Below are 22,219 nucleotides of genomic sequence, written 5' to 3' on the forward strand. Positions count from 1 at the left end.
ATATCAAACCTTCTAATTATAATTATGGATCATGTAATTTATTTGACAATGTTCTAAACTAGTTTGCAATTACATTATTCTAAAATCCTAAACTAGTTAACAAATCATGTTCGCTATCCAAATACGCACACTAATCAATCTAATTTATTTACAAAGACTATAAATGTTCATATATATTTTTAAGCTAACCCAATAACCTATTTTCTTGTTATTCAATTTAATCTATTTAATAACTCAATTAAATTCATTAATCAATTAATTCTTTATATACAAAAATTGAGAATTGAGTCTTAGGGCGTACCAATTGAGAACCGGGCGACGATTCCATGATCAGCGCGAAGAGAAGAGGATTCTGTCTCTCAGGGCCTCGTCGGAGTGTCGCCGGCCGGTCATCGGACCGCCGCCGCCAGCCGCCATGCATGGTGGCCGAAAAATCAAATCTTGCCCAGAAATTTGCGATTCGCACACCAAAATGCTCGAAATTATGCCAGGACCTCGATTATATGACCAATTTGAGCTGAAGGTGCCTCCTTCGGCCGGAAACCTCCTTCAAACCTTCGGCCGACCGCCACATTGAGTTCATTCGATCCAGGCCACACTACAACGATTGACGTCACGGAATGGAAGCAGAGGAAGAAAGGAGATCTGTTGCGCCTAGATCGTTGCTTGAGATCGTCGGAAAACCAACTGGAGGCGCGATTTGCGGTGGAGCGCGAAACTGCGACTCCTCTTGCAGTCGCTGTGCTTGCCAAAAACAAAGAAGGAGAGAGGAGAAGGGAGGCCTGAACAGTTGCGCTGGTGACGCGACGGTGCAGAGGTTATCTCGATCAGCTCCAGTGGCCGGAATGGGGAGGAAAGGAGGAGGAGGTCGCTGCTCACGCTGGCGCCAGGAAGGAGAAGAAGAAAAGGAGAAAAAAGGAAATAAAGAAAGAAAAAAAATCTTGGAGCTTCTAGACCATTCTGGTTCGATTCGAACCGGTTTGGTCTAATTTAATGATTTGGCTCGATGTTCGCTTGATTCTCGGATTTTCCACTAGTTCTCAAGTTATTCGTGTGGTTTTCGAAAAATCAATTCGATTTATTTGATTATTTTAATTAGATTTCGTAACATTTTCTCCATTAACTCAATAAAAATAAGAACATAAATATAAATAGTAATGATATTTGATTTTAGAATAATTAATTTATATATATATTTTTAATAGATTAATCGTTGATGTTTCATATTATGTCTTGAAAATTTTAACTGTTCTCAATTCGAAAATTCCGATGATATATTTGGGCTGAGGCCCAACTCGCAAACTTGGGCTTGAATTGAGATTGTTTGGTATTTATAGCCCATATAGTTGAAAATCGAGATTTTTGATTTAATAAAAATTCGAAAGTTTCAAAAATAAAAATTCAGGGTATTTCACTTTTATAGAGTTAGATTTTTTTTTCAAATTGTTTTAATGTTTTGTTAAATCTTTTGTTTAATTTAAATTGTGCAACTTTCAATAAAACAAAAGGATTAATTTTTAGCTATAATGATACGATTATATTTATATTTGTTATACTAGGAATATCTCCGATATAAATGTGAATTGCTCTTATTTAATTGTCACATTAGAAAATGGAAAGACGTTTTGAAAAATGTTCTCTAATGCTAATGTCTATTTAAGATGTCAAGCTGATGTGTCAAAAAAATAAATAGACATTGTCTACTACACCTTTTATTTCTAGAGGGTCTCTTAGACAATGTGAGCATTTATTGCTCTTTAGTGATTGGTTGTATATTGAATTGTGGGCCTAGAAAAGAAGAGGAAAAAAAGAGAAGATTCAAAATTAGTGCATTCGAGAGAGAATTTTAAAATTCATTGTTTATAATTCATTATTTATAAATAGACATTCAATCACATTATCATTCACACTTTCTATTTCACATGATACATTAGCTACAATCCAAATTAGCATTGGACATACTCTAATAACAACATATAAAGGATTTATAGAGAGGCCAATAGTGTTGCTAACAAGTTAGTAATCAAACCCATTAATTTGAATCTTGGTCTTCGCATTATTAATAGAATAAAGATATTTGGCTAGAATCTTGATAGGTGGAATACTCATAGTGCCATTAATAATTGTTTATTGTTTATATAAGAGATACTAAAATTATGTTTGAAATTTGCACTCTCTCTCTCTTACTTTTTTTTTTCTATTTTAACCATCCAGTATCTGAAACTTACTGGCCCGACTAATTCGGATTCACGCCGGGCAATCTCACAAAGGGGTAAAGCGCTCCAAATGTTCTTTTCTCATTCTCACTATTATAGATTATACATACATCTCTGATCATGACATTACATTTATATTACTTTTTTTTTTAAAAAAAAAATCAATTCCATCCCACCTCTCTTCCATGAAGTGCAACATATTAGATATTATTATTTTGAGACACAATATAATTGGATGAGGATTAGTAGTCTAGATGGCATGTGAATGCATTGCCGGTGTGGTAATATGTGTTCGATCCCTTTCCATGTCATCCCCATACTATCATTTCCCTCCCCTATTTTATGGGTAAGCCAACCCAAAGTCCTTTTGAGAGTGCATACTCACTTCATTGGATTAGGGCCCTCCATCTCTATTTATGCTCTTTTTACAATTTACACTTGCCAAGTGTATAACATGCAAGATTTCAACAATGATTATAAATAAAATTATATTCATGGTAGTTGTAAAGGACAACTAGGTAAATGCACAACTAAAGATTTTTGTTCAGCCTAGTACATGTTATGCCATTGCAAATAAAACCATATTTACGTTGGATTAGGGCCCTCCATTTCTATTTACGCTCTTTTTATAATCTACACTTGCCAAGTGTATAACATACAAGATTTCAACAATGATTAAAAATAAAACCATATTTATGATAATTGTAAAGGACAACTAGGTAAATGCACAACTAAAGATTCTTGTTAAGCCTAGTACATGTTATGCCATTGCAAATAAAACCATATTTACATTGGATTAGGGCCTTCCATCTCTATTTACGCTCTTTTTACAATCTACACTTGCCAAGTGTATAACATGCAAGATTTCAACAATGATTATAAATAAAACCATATTTATGGTAGTTGTAAACGACAACTAGGTAAATGCACAACTAAAAATTCTTGTTAAGCTTAATACATATTATGCCATTGCAAATAAAATCATATTTACGGTAATTGTAAAAAGCAATTAGGTAAATACACAACCAAAGATTCTTATTAACGCTGGTACGTGTTATGCCTATTTAGTACTGCTCTTATTAATAACCCTTTTCGTTTAGTGAGGATCTAGTAGAGGTCGAGAGAGTTGGGGGGCTATTTAGTCTAGACAAATTATGTAATCTTTATTTATTTATTTTTATTCCCACCTTCTTTCTTATTTTAAAAAAATAATTATTTAAATTTAAATTAGAATTATATATTAAATTTGGATCACGTTATTCCATGAATTTATATTTAAACATGGAAGTATAAAAAATAGGAGCATTTTTCTTTCAGGTTTCGGTTTCATTGGTACGTAGAACATGTAATGATACAGTTATGAGTTTGTTCAAAAAAAAAAAAAAAAAGAAAAATACAGTTATGAGTTATCTATGAGGCACATGACGATCATTCACATGTAAAGTAGAAAATGATTCCTTTATAATTAATCTATTTCCATGCCCTTTTCAGATCCCACCTCATAATCGCTCACCTCACCTATAAAATTCTCTCTTCCTCTCTCTCTCTCTCTCTCTCTCTCTCTGTAATTACTGATTACATATGCATCAAATTCTGTGTTTCAAAATCTCACCGTAAAACTAAAACCCATCATTGGCTTTTCAATCTTATAAGCTTTTTTGGTTACTGATATGATTATTGTCTCCTCAACCAATCATATAGTGTAATTTCTTCAACCACTTTTATCTGTTCACCTTTTTTGCTTTCTCTGTCTCCAGAGTCTTTCATGGGTTTTTCTGTTAGATTTATGATATATTCTGTTTTTATTTATTTTACTATTCTGTGTCTTTTTAATGGGTTGGATGATTTTCAAGTCTTCAATATTTGACTTACCAGGTGGCTCCTTTTATTGTATTCAATTACCAGCAGTCTTTGACTTTCAAAGGGGAAGTTCTTGGAAACATCTATTTGTTTCCTGAGAAAAATCTCGACTCGGTAAATATTAACTTTTGAGAGTCTTCAATCTCTCTCTGCTATTTGTTCTATCGGTTTCTCCATTTTGGTACTTTTTTTTTTTTGGCAAATGATGGTCTTTTAATTTCTCTTCAAGCCTTTTATTATTTTACTTTTTCTATCCTAATTTCTTTGATTTTCTCGTCAAACAAACATCCTGACACGGAACCCATCACTTATCAATTCTAGCGCAAGTTTCTTAGAGAACAAATTTCAACGCCTGAATAGTACCAGTAATTATTCAATAAAACTCTCTCTCGGTTTTGAAACAGAGCTCACGGATTGAACAAATAATACCAGACAAAGAAGTAGAAAGACGAGAAGAGCAAGGAAAGTAGCAAATTTAGCCCAAAAAGATGGGTTCTTTCAAGGGTCATGCTGTACCAGGAACACTCTTTTTGTTGATTGGTGTTTGGCACATATGGAGCTCTTTGTTTCGATATGTATCAAATCCCAAGGCATTCCGTGTCCGGGTATGGAATCCTGTGCCTGGTTTTGATGGGAAGCTGAAATACTTGGAACTTTATTTAGTGGTGATTGGTGCCTTCATTGATTTGTGTATTGAGCTATTGTACTCTACCCATCTTAAGTTTTTTGTTAATGGGATCTTGAATCCTTCTCACATGAATGATTTCGAGCACTCGGGGATGCTTCTCATGTTCTTTATATTTGGTGTTGTTTCTTTGCTCACAGAGAAAACAAGGTTGGTTCTTCTATTTCTTTACTTCTTGTGTGCTTTTCTTTACTATTTTGTGGGCTCCTCTCCTTCCCCCTTTTGTAGTTGTGTGGAATGGTATTCTGTTTTTTGTGGCTTTTCTTTTTCTTTAATTTGTTGTGCCTTTTCTGTTGTCTTATTTTATGATTAATCTGTTCGGTGCTTGACAAAATGAGGAAAGTTTTCACTCAAAATAATAGTGCCCTGGTACTTAATTTCTCTTTTAAGAGTTGGAACTTTTTGTGTTTCTTTATTTTCCTCCTTTGATGGTTAAGCCATTATTTAGTATCATATAATAGAAACACTTACTAGGTAAACTATTTGTGCAAAGTTTAGAACCAAAAAGGATTTTGTGTGGTTTAGGAAATTAGGACCGGGAAAGCTGACCAGGTGAATGGGAATGCCAAAACATGAATTCAGCCATATCCTTCCATTAATTATTTCCGAGCATCCACTAATTGTATTTGCTGTATTCTTTTAAGGGATAATAAAATAAATAAATTTTCCATTTTATAAGTAAGTGAATGAATTAGCTTACTAGTTTCTATTTATTGAATTAGCTTAGATGAAGTATATATAATATTATTCTTTTTCTTTTAAAAAAAGAATTTTGTAGACTTGACCTTACCTTTCGCTTCAATAGGTTAAAGATTTTCACTGAAGTACACTGATTGGAATTGAGTTTTACATTGCTATTAATATGAAACAACCAGAAAAAGCCATGGAATTCTAGTCTAGATATCTAAAAATCAAAGACATTTCTATCCCAGTGAATGCATTTCATTTTTTGCAATTCAGCTTGTTTTATACAGAACCTCTGATTAATAAGTTCATTAGCTAGCATACAACTTTTGTGTCTAGCGTGTGACTGCAGCAGGATTTTGAGCTTTAACAATCAAAACTGTTTGGGTATGGCATATATATTGTGTTGAGTTATAGCTCATATTTGTTAAAGAAGTTACTATTCACTTAGTGACGATAAAGGGGTACTGTACTGTTGGCATTTTAAATATCAGGGACGTTTATGTAGTTGCTATTCGCAGTAGGCTTTGAACGTGATGTCTGTAACTAAGGCTTTATACTGTTTTTGATGATAGTGAAACAACAGACAACTATAATAGATGTGGGCACACTTGCCGAACCTCGTAAGGTGTTTTCTTTTTCTTCTTTCCTAATCTGCGTGCTTGCGTCTGTCGTGTGATTTCTGCTAACATGATGGTTAATTGAATCATTTTCTTGTTAAGCATCATTAGTAATTGTTGTGAATGAACATTTACCAAAACTCACTGCGATCAAAGCATTTGGTTCATGATAGCATAATCTTGTATTCTTATTTGTAATTGCTAATTCTACTGGACCATCATTATGCAACATCCTTTTTTCTCTCTATCCAAAGTCACAAGTCATCATGGAAACCTATTGTCATATAGCTAACTTCCTAAACTTTCTTTGTGGTTTAACTCCAAGCTCAGATTTCTACCCTTACCAGAAGGAGCCCTTTGTTTGGTTGCTGCCACAGCATTTTGTGCAGAGTACCTACTGTTTTACTTTCACTCAACAACCCACAAAGGTCTTGAAGGACACTATCATCTCCTCCTTGTCCTCCTAATAGCACTATGCATTTTATCCACCGTGGTTGGGGCTCTCCTCCCAACCAATTTTCCAGTTGATTTGTCTAGTGGCATTGCCATAACTCTTCAGGGCCTCTGGTTCTATCAGACTGCCTTCAGTTTGTATGGCCCCATGATGCCAGATGGCTGTCAGCTTAAGGAAGATAAGATCATGTGTCGATCAGCGGCTAGTGAAGTTCGAGGCAAGCTGCTTGCTAACTCTCAGCTCTTTGCCATGGTTCTCGGTGTCCTTGTTGCAGTTGTGGTCTCATTTGTTTTTGCATCTTCCAAGTATGGACACCCTGATCTTAGCAGCTTGCATGTGGAACAGGATGAAGAATGAAGATTAATTTGAGTAAGCTACTTAACTGATTTTTAATTTGATTTGTATATTTTGATAGAATTATACTTTTTTTTTTTTTTTTGAAAAAGAAAAAATTATTTCTTTTATGTTAACAAATAACATGGAATTATGGGTATCTTATATAATTCTACTTGCTTATTGTTCCAAGGCACAAGAAACTACTCTATTCTGTTTCTATACTCTTACTTGCAGACATTATTTCTGTGTGTTAAAAATGTTGAGCTAGTCATGACACAGTATTTGATGTGAAATACCTATATGCTATGCAGCATGGACTGACATTTGCAGCTAAATAACGGTGGGTTCACTTGGAAAACGATTGTAATCGAGGACATGAATTTGATGGCTGAACCTAAAAGGAAACGAACTAGTTTGAGTTCAATTAGACATTTTTCTTTCTCATTGATTAAAGATAGTACTTTTTGGTGGTCTTACAGGTTTATAATGATGCATGGATAACAGAAACTACCGCGGCTTCGAGGAAATCCAGAAGCTTTTGTGAAGATATAAACGATTCTTGAACACGGTTTTTTAAATGGATGACTATGTTGGCATAATATCATATTATGACTTTGTTGTATGAAAACCGGTAGCAGGTATAGAAAGGGAAAGATTCATAATGAATATCAATTCAAAATTCTTTTTGGCAGCCTATTTCTTGACTCTCTTTCTGTTAGTTACTGGAGATGCCTTTCTCCACTCAACCTTTTCATTATTTTTTTAACAGCTGATCTTCAAATATTTATGAACATTGTGCGAAGGGCCGGAACCGGCTGGTTCCAGTTAAAAATAAAAGGAAATTGAAAAAAAGAATTAAAAATAAGCAAAAACCAGAACTGAAACTGACCAGTCCAGACCGTTTGTAGTTCCTTATCTTTGGAACCACTGGTTCAATGAAATGAGCCACCCATGACCCATACCAAAGGAAGGCTTCAGTTTTGGTGGGAAGTAACTGAAAAGTCAATTAAATATAATATATATCTCACTTCCGAAGCATGGGATTTATTTTTATTTTATTTTTAGAATAATAAAGGAGTTAGAAAATGATAAAAAGTCGGTTTCTAGAAAGTTTCAATCCATTTTCCGACAGTCTTGTACTTGAAAGCTTTTAGTGATTTTTTTATTATTTATTTATTTATGATGAACGTGTATATAACTTTGTAGGAACGCTTGGAAGGAACACAAGGTTTTGAGCTAAGTTTGACAAAAACAGAGTATATGCAATTGTAATTTGGTCAATTCAGTGTCTCGAACTACAAATTTCAATTACCTAAGAATCTTTTGTTTCATTCTATATTATACGTAATGAATTTTCTATAGTGTGCACTATCGGCAACAATTTCAAAGTCCATAAAAGATAGTGCAATCCACTAACAGGAAGAAATACAAATTGAATACATTATTAAGAATCGAACCTAGAATCATCCACGCATCACCCTTACCATTAGATTAAGGATCATTTACCTACCTAAAAATTATTTGAGTTTAAGGTAGATATTCAGTCGGTTCAGGACATTCAGTCGGTTCGGTTAACTGAATTTGCATTTACAGATTGAATATTTACTGTTTGCCAACCGATTTAAATAGTTACCAAATTTATTGGTTACCGAGAAATTCCAAATTTATTGGTTACCGAGAAATTTTTACCGTTTACCAACCGATTTACTAAATTAATTAATTTACCATATAACGGTTGGCTTTCAAAAAAAAAAAAAAATTAAACCAACATTGTTTTGAATAAGGTAAATTAGGAATTTCGAATTTTTTGAATACTTTACCGAACCATTTACTGTTTACCGAATTTTGTCTAAAAAATTTACCGACTGTTTACCGAACCATTTTTACCGAATAACATCGGCTCAATTCAACAAATCGATAATTATAGAAGTTTGTACACCCCTAGTTTGAGTCTCAGCTTTATATGACTGTAAATTATTGAAAATAAGGATGTTACCATACCAAGTTGGACCAAATGCAAAATGTCCTTGTAAGAAGGTAAAAATAGCACCTATTAAAGTAAAAAAAAATGAGAGAAGAAAGGTTAAAGCGGCGGTTTAAACTTGCAAATCTAGAATATCAGTTGCATTGTCAAATTTCATTAGCACAGAAGGGACCAGCTATAGCTGCAATTTAAGAGGCAAAAAAAAAAAAAAAAAAAAAAAAAAAAAAAAAAATTTATATATATATATATATATATATATATATATATATATATATATAAATATATATATACACTAAACCTCTTTCTAAGCAGTTTCTCTAAAGAGAGCGTTAGTCTGTATTTTGTACTCATTTCTAAAACAGTCAAAACCAATTAATTACACACATCATTTTATTTCCATTTGTATCCTTTAATATTCATTACACGTAGGGTATTCACAGCCCAAATAAAGCAATTACAGAAACATTAAAACCAAATTTAAGCATTAGCATTCTTATTGGCTTTTCCAGCTACATTCATTTGAATTCACAATGACACAACTTAGAAAGATCAACAAATTAATCATCTGGCAATTTGCGTCTGCATTTCAAAAATGCCGATTTTCGGCATTCATTTCCAGAAAATATTCATAGTTTTAATATCATCCATTGGCAAAGTTGTTTTAAAAATAGAAAAATTATATGGCACGCATATAACACAATTTGAAATTGCTAATCACAGTTTCCTTATTTCAGTTTGCTATGTGTTTCAAATAGAGTTTATTCAGTTTAATATGTATCTCTAATATAACATCTTTGAACTTGGGATGGACTTACCCCACATTCAGTAAGGAACAATTATGGATTCTATGAGCTCCTGGAGAGGTGCAAGCTCCTTCTTGTCTATTAACCCAAATTCCTGCTCAAAAAATTAAATAAAATCGAACATGTTAAGCGCACCCAATAATTAGTGATTTCTGTTTAATTGATTCAGTCAAAATACTAGCCATCAAATTAATGAGGAGCTCAAGGACATTTGATATAGTACAGAACATCGAGCTTTATTGGGATGAACACTAAATATGCTTCTGAACCATGGGAATTGCAAACAAAATATCGAAAAAAAGTAACGAGAACCCATTTCCAAGGCAGCAAGGATACACACTGAAGTCTAGATAAATACCTATTCAGACTTAATTTTGAGAACGCCCCTTTTTTTCTTTTTGGTTTCTCTGGATAAAGAATTAAGTTGCTGATGCATCAAACAACGCCATGCCAGCAAAGGATATAACATAACATACTGCTACCTCTAATACTAAAATATAATGTTTTGATCGAAGAATGATCGACTTCATGTGATACTTGGCTAGTGATTGAGTGATTAATGAAGGTGAAAATGCCACTGAACTATGAATCAAATTCCCCGAATGGTCATTTACTCCGAGAAATCTGAATTAGTAATAAAACATTATTACTTTTACTAATTTCTCTTCTAATAGAATTATGAGATCTCGAAAAAAGAAGGTAATGAAAAAAAATGAAAAACACAGAAATTAAAACAAATAACCAAAAAAGAAAAGAAAGTCGAGAGAACCGATAAAAGATTGCAACTTTTTGCCCTCACTAATGATGCTGGTTAGCATTATCGATTCCACCACCACTAGATTCAAGTGCTCTAATGAGTGGGATCCTCATACAAGAAAAGGCTGCAGTTAATTTGACAATGATCGAATAACATTGCTTCTTTGGCCCAAACAAAGAATTCTTTAGATATGATGCAAAATGGCCCAACTCAAAAAGTTTCCCTTACATTTCGATCTTCTTTTCCATGCTATTTCCAACAGTTTGAAAGATCAAGGTCATTGAAGGTTTTAACAGAGCCATATAAGATTTTTTAAGCCTTATTTTCGTTAGATATGGCCAAAGGGATGCCATGCTGGAGCTATTGTCATAGCTTTCAGATAGAGATGAAATATAGGACAGATAATGGCCAGTGGATATGAAGTATTGAGAGTAAGGAGAAAAAGAAAAAAAGAAAAAAAGGAATTGACAACAACAAAAGGAGAGAGAAGGAAAATCTTTTTTTTTTTTTTAATTTACAGAAAGCGATGCGTGTCAAATAATGGAAAAACAACAAGCTTATGGTGACCATGAAGAAACGGACCTAAAAGAAGATCCAAAGCTAATTAACATGATCCAAACATGTGGGCTTTGAGTCTTTTAATTAGTTTTTTTATTTTGATTAGCGTAATTGGACCTATTTAAATTGGGCTTTATGTTTCATTTAATTTTTAGGGTTTCTTAACTTATAATTACTTAGTTTTCAGTATTGTAAGGAGATTTATTGACAGATTATTCAGTTTATGCATTTTATTTCAACAGAGGCGAATTCTCTGTGGCTCTTCATTGAACTTGTTTTTGAACTTATCAAAGATAATTAATCTTTGTGACGTTCATCCTTTCACCTTGATATCTTTGGTTCATACTTCTAGTTGAGTTTTGGGTCAAGATCCGCAATTCCATCCAACAAGAAATTCCTAATTTGGGAATTAGGGTTCCTAATTTGGGATTTAGGGTTTATATATCAAATTTGATTTGGGGTGTCAAGACATTATTCTTGGGGTTCCGCATCATCAGAGCTTTGGCTCAAATCAGGTTCTATCTATTTTTATTTTGCTTTCGTTTATATTCTTTTGTTTCCATTTGTTTCCGTTTTGCTTCTGTTTGTTTTCGTTTGATTCCATTTGTTTCTGTTTTTGCTTTCGTTTTGCTTCCGTTTTGCTTCCGTTTTGCTTTCGTTTGCTTCCATTTTGCTTTCGTTTATTTCCATCTGACTCCGTTTGTTCTCGTTTGCTTCCATTTTCTTCCGTTTGTTTCCATTTGCTTTTGATTTACTTGTTTTCATGTTAAATCATCTTACTCTTGTTCTTTGTTGAAATCGAAAATAGTTGTTGCTATATTTCTTGTCCATTTATCACCATGCTTAACAAAAGTAATGACATAATGAAACAAGAAGAATTTTCTATTCTTCAAGATATACAGCAACGGTTTGAGCAAATGATTGTGATGTTTGAAAGAGATAGAATGGAAAGACAAAATGCACTTATTGATAACCTACAAAGGAGGCAACCAAGGCCTGTTCACAGTGCTTATAGAAATAATAATGATGAGCAGAAGGTGAGGATATTCCACACTACATTCTTAGTAACTAGTGATAAGATTGGTAGAATTATTATTGATGAAGACAGTTGTGTCAATATAACTTCCACTTTGTAGAAAAACTAGGGTTATCTACTATTGTACACCCTAATTCATACAAGCTTCAATGGCTAAACGAAAGTAGTGAGGTAAGAGTGGCTACATAAGTTCTTGTTCCATTTTCAATGGGAAGATACAAAGATGAGGTATTATGTAATGTGGCTCCAATGAGTTCTAGTCATTTGCTTTTGGGAAGACCATGGCATGTTACCAGGTCTGCTAATCATGATAAAGTCAAAGGAACTTGTTCTTTAATGAAGGATGGAAGAAAAATAACCTTGGTACCTCTTGATTCACAACAAGTACAAGCTGATAATCTTTTGTTGGAGAAAGAAAAGGGGGAAGTTTGTTTTTGATCAAGAACAAATTAGAGCCATTAATTGAAGAGAAAGAGGAAAAGATGCAACTGGTTGAAGAGAATTCTATTGTACCTATGGTGGAATTACAAAAGGAACCACCGTCTATTGAAGGAATTACACATCAAGTCGATTCTATACTTGAGAAGGAGTTGCATAGCACTTTTGTGCAACCAATAAAACATGATTTTTGTAAATTTATTGATAATTGTGATATTGTTCACCTTGATTTTATTGTAATATTAAAGAAGTACTTAAAAGCGCAAAAATTGGCAACATACTTTGACAAAATGAAAGTTTTTGAACTAAAAGGAGAGCACTTCTATTGGCTAGGAGAGATGATTCTATACTTTTTTCAATTTGATCTTATGCAAGATAAGGAATTCAAGAACTTTCCATTTGATCCAAGAGTATGCATTAATCTAGTGGCACTTGAAGGAAGAGATACACCAACATACTTATGGAGCAATAAAGATTCGGATTTGAGGACAAATCCTTTTCAAGAAAGGGGGTATGATGCGTGTCGAATAATGGAAAAACAACGAGCTTAAGGTGAACATGAAGAGATGGACCTAAAAGAAGATCCAAGGCTAATTAACATGATCCAAACATGTGGGCTTTTGAGTCTTTTGATTAATTTTATATTTTAATTAGCGTAATTAGGCCTATTTAAATTGGACTTTATGTTTCATTTAATTGTTAGGGTTTCTTAGCTTATAAATACTTAGTTTTCAGTATTGTAAGGAGATTTATTAACAGATTATTCAGTTTATGCATTTTATTTCAAGAGACGTGAATTCTCTGTGGTTCTTCATGATAATTAGTCTTTGTAGCGTTCATTCTTTCACCTTGATATCTTTGATTCATACTTCTAATTGAGTTTTGGGTCAAGATCCGCAATTCCATCTAACAAGAAATTCCTAATTTGGGAATTAGGGCTCCTAATTTGGGATTTAGGGTTTATATATCAAATCTGATTTGGGGTGTCAAGACACTATTCTTGGGGTTCCGCATCAGAAAGGGGGATGACCCCAAGACATCACAAAAAATCCTAGGGCTCGCACGCCTTAGACAATAGAACACCCATAATATCTTACAACAGCAACTCAGGGCATCCACTAGGAGGAAAAGCTATCCTTTGAGCTTTAGATTTGGAGTTCTTTTTATTGAATTTAGGTTTAGTATTCTAAAAAGGAAGAGAAAATATTCTTTCACAAGATTTCTGAAATTGAATTTAATGGAATAGATGGATGTTAGAGAGAGTGAAAGATATTAGGGATTTGAATCGAGTGATATAAATTACTTTAAACTTGATTCTATTTTATCTCTATTTGTTTTATTTTTTTAATGATTCTAGAATTTTTAAATTTTATAATTTTAATTAAAAAATTAAAAATAATAATATTTTATTAACTTTCAGAGGTTGTGATAGTGAACAGCAATTTGGCCAAATTCACAAGAGTTCTATGTCAATTTGACTAAAGTCATATACAATGGCTAATTTGGAAATTCCTCATAGTTCAGTAGCCAAAATGACCTTATTCTGTTGAACATTCCCTTTGCATGTTCCAAACTATTTCTGATTTCATTTTCACTTTAGTAGCTTGATGACCAAATAGAGAAACAAGAATAGAAACCGTCCTTAATTTCCAAAAGCAGATGACCACAACAGAAGTGTGCTAGCTAGAGTAGATTCTGATATTATAGGTGGTGAACATTCAGATAACTGAACCTTATCAAACCGAATTTCTACTTAACTGAAATTTTTCAACGCCTCCAAAATAATAATTGAATTGAACCACATTTTGGTAGAAAACCGAACATACCCAAACCAAAATATGATTTTCAGCTGTTCAATTTCTTCTGATTATAACCAATCAGTTACTAAAATACGTTATCATTATATATTCAAATACAATATAATTTAAATTATTTATTATTAATATAAAGTTCATTTAAAATAATGATATATTGATAACAGCTATATATATATCTACTAAATAATATAAATTCATTATTTTGGTTAGTTTAGTTAACATCTTTTCAATAACTGAAAATTTTTATAAAGCGATAACTGAAATGATCCAAACTAAAAACTGAATTTCCTCCTAAAATGTTGAATTTTTCAGCTTGTTTAATTGGACACAGGCAAAAGTAAATGATAATAACAATTGAAAGAATATAAGATAATTATTCATAATACATTAAAACTACTAACAGAAACCCATACAGTTCTACCTAGTAAAAGAAGAATATTATTAATATAGCTATAAATCTTACACAGAAAAATCATTAGTACATTTTAAAAAATTGTAGAAAATCTCAGATTGGATTAAGCACGTGATTTAGAAGTCTTATATGATGAATTCCTAGTCTAGTATCTAACTTTTGAAGAAAATTGAAAACCCAAGAAAATTAACACATGATAACAAGCACACTAGAGAGTGAAACAGTGATATTTGTGCAAGCATATAACATCAAGGACAAACACATCATGCGTACATGAATTCAGAAAATAATAATCACATCAAATGAAATAGACAGTTTGGAATAATAGGCTTGGAGTAAAAATTGCCATTTTTAAGTAAGCTTAGTTAATTGTGTATGCATGTGCACCTGTGTGCGTATAAGCTGATAATAATTACTTGCCAAAATTAGAGATAAAGGACTCACATAGGTAAACAGTATGAAATGCTTGAAGCATGTGTTCAGATGAGCTTCCTCTTTGAGGCTCACAATTTTCTGAAAGTGAGAGTGATAAATATGTGCATATACACGGAATAGACGTTTAAATATTGTCTTAACAACCTCCTTGAAATTGAGGGGAAATGGCGCACCTGAAAAGTTTAAAATGGAGTAGTTAGTATAACTTAGAGGTCACATCTATCCATTGCCCACTTGTACCATATAGAGATTGATGTAGTGGTTCCAAACTTGAACTAGCGGTGGTGTTGGTTGTCATAGCTTTAGTACAATCATTATATTTATCCTCATCCAAGTCATTATATATTCTAGAACAAAATTGAATTTAAAAAAATAAAAATAAAAAAGAAAGCAGAGGCCTTGCAGTTATAAGCATCTCCACAAGAAAGAAAGGTAGATATCTGATGATAATTACCAAGCTTTTGAGGAAATATGGATTCATCATCAAGCTGAGCTTCAATCCAGTCCATTAAATATTCAACATATTTTGGAGCAGAAACTTCAATAGGTTTCTTGATTTGCACTCCATCTGCCCATCTATATTCATACCTGAAAAGGTTTCACCCCCCAAAATCATGAATTCCGAAAAGAGAAACAAATACAACTGAAAAGTGCTGAACATACTTTTATCAGATTAAGATGGGTGGCAATGTCATCAATTTGGCTAAATATCCTGTTCAAGCATTCAAGAAACATGGCAGAGAATTCTTATATTTTTTTCCACATTAGGAAAGAAGTACCAAATACTAATTTCTTGGCCAAGATTAGAAAAGAACTCTGGTATGCAAAAGCAACATCAAAACTTGCAAGCTATAAGCATCAAAAATGAGTACATGAGGCTGAACTTACATGGAAGAGTAAAATGAGTTGGATGTATGGGAAGCTACTGAATGCCTCTATCTAATTGTTCTCTTCATTTTTCCTCTGGAAATTTATTGAAATAAAGCAGCCAAATTACCAAATATCTATATATATCAACTCTTTGAACACTTTTTCATTTTAAGCCGCTTCTTTTAATTTTACGCTTCTGTACGTGAAACTTTGACATATGCATTCAGTCGCAGTAACGAATCCAATTGGGTGCACATGTTTACATAGTTTTGTGTGGCCAGCCATTTAAGTTTACTGGTAAATTGAATGCATGTCAAGTTTCAGCTACAAATTAGTGAAATTGAAAGAATTGACTATAACTGAAAACAGCGCAAAGGTTTGGATTTTTTTTTTTCCTTCATTTGACCAGATAAAGACAAATATATTATAATAATGCTTAAGCTTTTTAGTTTTAAATCCAGCTGCATTAATACATTAGCATCTGTAATAAAGAGTTCCAATCACCTAAGGAAAATCTGGTAAGGGGAGAAAAAAGAAATAGAAAAAGGGGAAGCTACAAGCAAATTATAAAGCGTTTTAACAAATGGCTAAAAAATTCTTGATAACAAGACATTTTGAATTATCATAACATCTAATAATCATAAAATTTATTATAATACCACTTTAGATTTCGAAAAAGTTTTGTTTAGAAAATAAAAGAAATTATTTTTTGTTCTCTCTCATCTTACATATCGCTTCATTTTCATATATTATGCAAAATATATGGCAAGTGTCAGTACCTTTAATACTTTGGAACACATAAGTTCCAGACTGACCATAATAGTAAATATTAAGGCCTCACATTTCGTTCAACATACTCCACTTCCGGAGAAGTATATTTTCCAAGAAGTTTTTATATTTCTTGGAAAGAACATATAATGCACTTAGATCATATGCTGAGTTAGTATGAATTGGGATCTTTTCTTTTTGATTATTATGACTTGGAAAGTAATGTCACAATAAACAATGGTACCCCACTGCCAAATTAAGACATTCCAAAAGTGATTTTTATATTTTAGCATGGGAGCTGATTTTTAATAATAGCCAATAGGATTCAAGAAATATGAGATTAATGGTAAGAACACCACGAGATGTTTTCGCTTAATCAAGAGTTTAAAACTATAGGCAGGGTAGAACAGGGTAATTTCAAATAAGAAAATAAATTTTTGACTAGCACATAATATATGTTTGGAACAAAAATAATATTATAAAACAGAGTAATCTAATAATGTTGTGTATATCAGTATTTAATTAATTTAAGGATAAATGAGTTTATTAAAAATAATTTAAACACTTCTCTTTCTTAGTTTAGCTTTCAATTAAAAGGCAAATTGATCAATTAGCAACACACTTAACTCGGTGCGGCTTAATTGCTTCCCCCATAAGAAGTTACTTCACAAAAGAACAAGAAGTTGCAACACCTAACTTTCTAGGAACTTGGTTTAACTGCAGGAAGCAAAAAAGACAAATGGGTGCACTTCCTAAAGAAGTCCAATTTTGTACCCTATTTATTCCCAACCAACAAGGCCTAATACTGAAGTAGATGCACAATGCAAAAAAAAAAAAAAAAAAAAAAAAAAAAAAGGCCATAACTGATACTTGGATAAAATTTTTATGATTTGAGATGATTTATCTGTTTGTATAATATAATAATGAGATGTCTATGAGCCAACTATCAAGCGGTATAAAAAATAGAAAAAAAAGCAGTTAAATTGCATGCCATACTTGGGGCCTGCAGACATTGTAGAACAGTTCTCTGGAGTACAGAACTCTGTGAGGGTACCATAGAGAAGATTCACCTGGTTGAAGAAATCCACAGCTGAAATGGGATAATCCAAAAACCTTATTTTCAGATTCTAATTTTGAAAAGCATTTAACAGTAAAAAATAAGTGTTCAGGATGAAAGAGTACTAAAATATTGCACAGTTAATTATCATGGAATTGCATGATGTCACACTACAGCTACAGATTGACGGTGATTAAAAATATATATATAGAAAAAGATCCCTAGACAATTTATGTTCATGCACATAAGAAAAGGAGAGAGTGAGAGATATTACTGTTGACAGCAAGCCACTCATTCAGATCCTCCCCAGGAGGAAGTCTTACAGCTTCCCTCAGGTTTCCACTACCTAAGGTGGCATCAATGTGCTTTCTAAGTTGTGCACCCTGCGTCATTGTTAAAAAATCAATAAGAAAACATCACAAGAAGTTTGCGATCCAGTGCCTTATATTATAAATAGAAGCCAGAAGCATAGTCCAGTTACAACAGCATTGGCCTGAGTTGTCTTTATCATTTTTAATGCTTAAAATGGTAGCAACTGAACATAAATTTAACCACATGGACCAGCCAATTGATCAAGTTACTGGATATTTATGCTATGTTGCTATTAAAAGAATGTATTTAGTGTCTGGACACCTCTGATTATTATGTCCTAGCTTTCTATATGGATTTTTAAATTGCCATTAATTTCCAGCCCAATGATTGTTTTCCCTTATCTTATATAGAAAATACATCCCCCTTTCTCAGTATGCTTCCTATAAAAAAATGCTATACTCTGTCTTTGTTACCAATGAATGCCGTTGTGTTGCAATACATAAGCTAGCTTCCTAATAAGCAAATCCATTTAATCTCTCCATCTTTCACCTTATTGATTTTTAGGTCTACAATTCCCACCAATTTCCTTAAATCACTGATTAATTATTCTCTTATTTATTTCCAATCAGTTACTCTCTTAACAAGACACGTCATGCTATGTAATTAAATTTCTTACTTTACTGCCAGTCAAATATATTTAACAACGCGTCCTTACTCTGTTTCACTCACTTTCAATTTTTTTTCCCAGATTATATTCCACCCGAATCTAAAACCCCTATGAACCCTGAATTCTTTGACAAAAGCAGAATTCTGTGTGACAACATGGAAATGTGAATAATCATAAATACCATATCTTCAAAGATGCATATAATGTTAATTTACATGCATCTTTTCTATTCACAATAGAGTTTCTTTTTCAATCCAGTTCATAGTTTACAGCAAGAGGTTTAGGCCTCAAGCAATGAAGAATTCAATCATTTACAGTCCAATTCTAGCACTATGCTGACTGTATTCTAGTATAAACTTCTGCATATTCTGGTGACAGCTGCCAAAATTATTTTTCGTCTTTTATTAGTAAATAGCATTGATATACAGAAAGGACTGAGCAACATGTCCACTGTAGAAAAATCAAATTATAAAAGGTGAAAAAAGTGTGTGTCTGTGTATTCTCCAATACTACAAGATTTCATTTTCAAGTGTGTATTTTAACAGCCCTTGAAAATAAGCCACCTGATTTGGAACAATGCTGTGCAGAAACACCTCTAAAGTACCTCAAATGATACCAAGATGAAAAACACCTGATTAGCAGATAATCGTGACGCTTCCTCTTGAAAGAAATACAAAAAAAATATAAAGGTAGTAAGGTACCTAAAATATTCTTGTGTTTGACGATGCAAGTGTTTATTTATTTTATCCACAATTTGTATTATTTAATGTATTCATGCTTACATCCTAAAAAGATGGTGTCATGTTCACAGTTCATCTTAAATTCACCAAAAATCAGTTATTCATGATGGCAAAAATCTGAACAATATAACTCCAAACATTAAATATCATTATTCTCTAAAATGTCTACTGAAAGCCGTCCATCAGCAGAACATACTGCAAAGTGGGTTTTCCCATTCCATGCTAATATGGAGAATCATAAATACCTATAACTTGACGTTTTCCAAAGAAAACAAATTTGAAAGGTCAAGCACTATACAAGCATTTGAGAAATCCAATCATAAGATCACATGATAACTAGAACAACAAGAAAGAGATTGCCAAATTTATTAATTAAACAAAGCAAACCAACCTTACTCCCAGATGGTGCACTCTTTTTGGGCCGGAATGTCCTTTGGTTTCTGTTTTACAGGCAACTTATAAGGCAGATTTACTAATAGAAAAGAAAATAATAAATTAATATTAAAAAAAAGTAGTTATGTGGAATCAATAACAACTGAATGCTGCCCAACTTAGGAGAATCAAAGCAATACATTGGTAAGCATGAAGAAGAAACTACTGCTTAATTAGACAAAGTAATAAAATCAAAACCCAACTTTTCCTTGCTTACTTGGAAACTTATTCACAAAAATAATATCTTTCCTTTTTTGCTCACAATCAATGCCTGCTAAGAAAGAGATCATGCCAAGAATCTAGCTTCCTGTTAGTAACATACAAGACATTAATTTCTATTGGCCGAAATTAGTATATTTTCCTAAACAACTAATTTGTATTCATGTGAGAAGCTTACAATGAGCCTTAGAATCAAGAATACTTAAGGACCCAATTAACTACTCCTTTGATCATATCAGCTACTTAGTTACATAAATCTCAATCTCCATGGACAATCTTGATTATAATTTTTATCAACTATATTGCTTATCTTCGTGCTTTTCCTTTAACACAGGTTGCATCAATATTAGTTTCTTTGTTTGTGCAACAAAATTCTATCCTAACTACAGGCTCTCACAATGAACAACTTTTTGATCCAATGGAGACAGATGACCCACCAATGCAAAACTATTCACCACTCATTAGTAAAATCGATTTGCAAATGTCTCTTACTGTAAAATTAAATTCATTAATCAATTCAATCTATTGTGGAATGGAGATCTACAAGCCACAGGAAGCTTTTAGTTTCCGAATCCACTACTAGAAAAGAGAAATTAGTAAGAATGACTTCTTCAATCTTCAGTGACAAATAAATTAATAAATCCAATGCTTACCTATTTTTACGTGTATCCAGACAACATTTAACCACCAAGCAAGGCATTTATTCTCTACATTTATAACACATGGTAGTATCTAAAATGCAAAGTTTAACTGATTCTTGCATCAGCAAACTAGGTTTTCTTTCTCAGGTGGTTTTAGATTTAAAACATCTATTAAGGCAAGTATTTATCACAAAGTGAATTGCAAATACATATTCATTAAATCTAAAAAATTTGGAATTAGCTCCTTGAGAAGATAATGAGATTTTTTTCTATGATACCCACAACATAATCAGACAAGACCCTGAACCCTAATGTCAAAATTTTAATACCCATAGAAGAATACCTCGGATCATCATTCTTCTGAAAGGCTTAAGAAAAAACATTTAGATGAGAATACCACAAAGGCTTCCAACTCACTTGTGATTAATACAAAATTAATAAAAATAACTACAATATATAGAAATATCTAAAGTCAATTAACTTTTTCTTTTCTGGGAAGTGAATTTCATTTCACTAAATCAAGAAACCACACTGATGAAGAACTCAATTGCATCAGAAAACATTAAAAATAAACAATAATTAGAACTAACAGCATAATTAACTGATTATGAAACTAACAAAAACACTTTAGCTGTATGGATCACTAATCTTTTATGTGAACCAATTTTGAGAAATAGACGCGATCTGATGGTAATTAGCTGATTACGATCACTAAAAGAATCATAGTTTGAATAAAAGGTGAAAGTCTTCAACTAACCTGCCCAGTCCAAAAAGACTCATGGCTGGAGTTGCAGAGTGAGGGGGAGAGTGAGATGCGTTTTTCTTTGTTCAGGTATTGCTTTAGGTAATCAAGTCAATAAAGAAAAGCTTTTTTGCCTTTTGCTTTTAGTTTTATTCCGTTTTTGTTCTTCTGCTTTTATCTTTCGAGATCTACTGCTACTTTATACATTACCACAGCATTATAATAATTGAATTAATTAATACTTTTGCTATTATAAAAAATTTAATTACTAGTATTTTTTATTTGTATAACATATTCAAATAAAAATAATAAAATATTCCTCTTAAAGAATAAAAATCCATCAAAAAAATCTTTAAAAAAAATACAAGGAAAACAATAATTTATGAAAATAATTATGCCTTTTATATTTATTTTTGAAATATTTTTATTGTAATTTTGATAACTATTTAAAAAATTGAAATGAAATAAAAAAAAATTTATATTTTAAAATTCTATATCTATATAATATATAAAATCAAAAAAGACTATTCCATCCAAGTGTAAGGAGTTAGCATAAAGAGTGAGTAGAGTATCGTCCCACCGAGATTGTATACCAAGTACCAAAATTGTGTTAACCTACTATTATTTAAACGACAGTAAAGAGGATGTATTTGAAAATAAAAGAATTAAAGTAAAA

The 22,219-nt window shown here is 32.4% G+C and overlaps 2 protein-coding genes across 8 annotated transcripts; one reads left to right on the forward strand and one right to left on the reverse strand.

Moving 5' to 3' along the window:
- The first annotated feature begins 3,656 nt into the window (after positions 1-3,656).
- On the forward strand, positions 3,657-7,551 carry LOC149492796 (plant viral-response family protein). 4 transcript variants are annotated; one of them, XM_089716028.1, is made up of 5 exons: positions 3,660-3,918; positions 4,092-4,190; positions 4,481-4,911; positions 6,396-6,888; positions 7,335-7,551. In XM_089716028.1, the coding sequence occupies exons 3-4, from the start codon at positions 4,565-4,567 to the stop codon at positions 6,874-6,876; spliced, it is 828 nt and encodes a 275-aa protein (XP_089572154.1). In that variant the 5' UTR covers positions 3,660-3,918; positions 4,092-4,190; positions 4,481-4,564; the 3' UTR covers positions 6,877-6,888; positions 7,335-7,551. The 4 variants fall into 4 exon arrangements, with proteins under 4 accessions (XP_089572153.1, XP_089572154.1, XP_089572152.1 ...); XM_089716027.1 differs by adding an exon at positions 7,167-7,195 and having other exon boundaries at positions 3,657-4,911; XM_089716026.1 differs by having other exon boundaries at positions 3,660-4,190.
- A 1,074-nt stretch (positions 7,552-8,625) lies between these two features.
- Positions 8,626-21,716, reverse strand: LOC105636427 (MOB kinase activator-like 1A). 4 transcript variants are annotated; one of them, XM_089716029.1, is made up of 8 exons: positions 21,559-21,716; positions 19,901-19,949; positions 18,065-18,173; positions 17,730-17,823; positions 15,550-15,683; positions 15,105-15,268; positions 9,655-9,736; positions 8,626-8,905 (listed from the first exon to the last, which is right to left on the reverse strand). In XM_089716029.1, exons 1-7 carry the CDS (start codon positions 21,579-21,581, stop codon positions 9,662-9,664), a joined length of 648 nt encoding a protein of 215 aa, XP_089572155.1. In that variant the 5' UTR covers positions 21,582-21,716; the 3' UTR covers positions 8,626-8,905; positions 9,655-9,661. The 4 variants fall into 4 exon arrangements, with proteins under 4 accessions (XP_089572155.1, XP_089572156.1, XP_037492843.1 ...); XM_089716030.1 differs by lacking the exon at positions 8,626-8,905 and adding an exon at positions 9,212-9,418; XM_037636915.2 differs by lacking the exon at positions 8,626-8,905 and adding an exon at positions 20,159-20,248 and having other exon boundaries at positions 9,496-9,736; positions 21,559-21,694.
- Between the last annotated feature and the right edge of the window lie 503 nt (positions 21,717-22,219).

This window comes from Jatropha curcas, chromosome 11 (genome assembly GCF_041381405.1).
Source record: "Jatropha curcas cultivar XTBG-Jc1 chromosome 11, XTBG_Jcur_1.0, whole genome shotgun sequence".
Lineage (NCBI taxonomy): Eukaryota > Viridiplantae > Streptophyta > Magnoliopsida > Malpighiales > Euphorbiaceae > Jatropha > Jatropha curcas.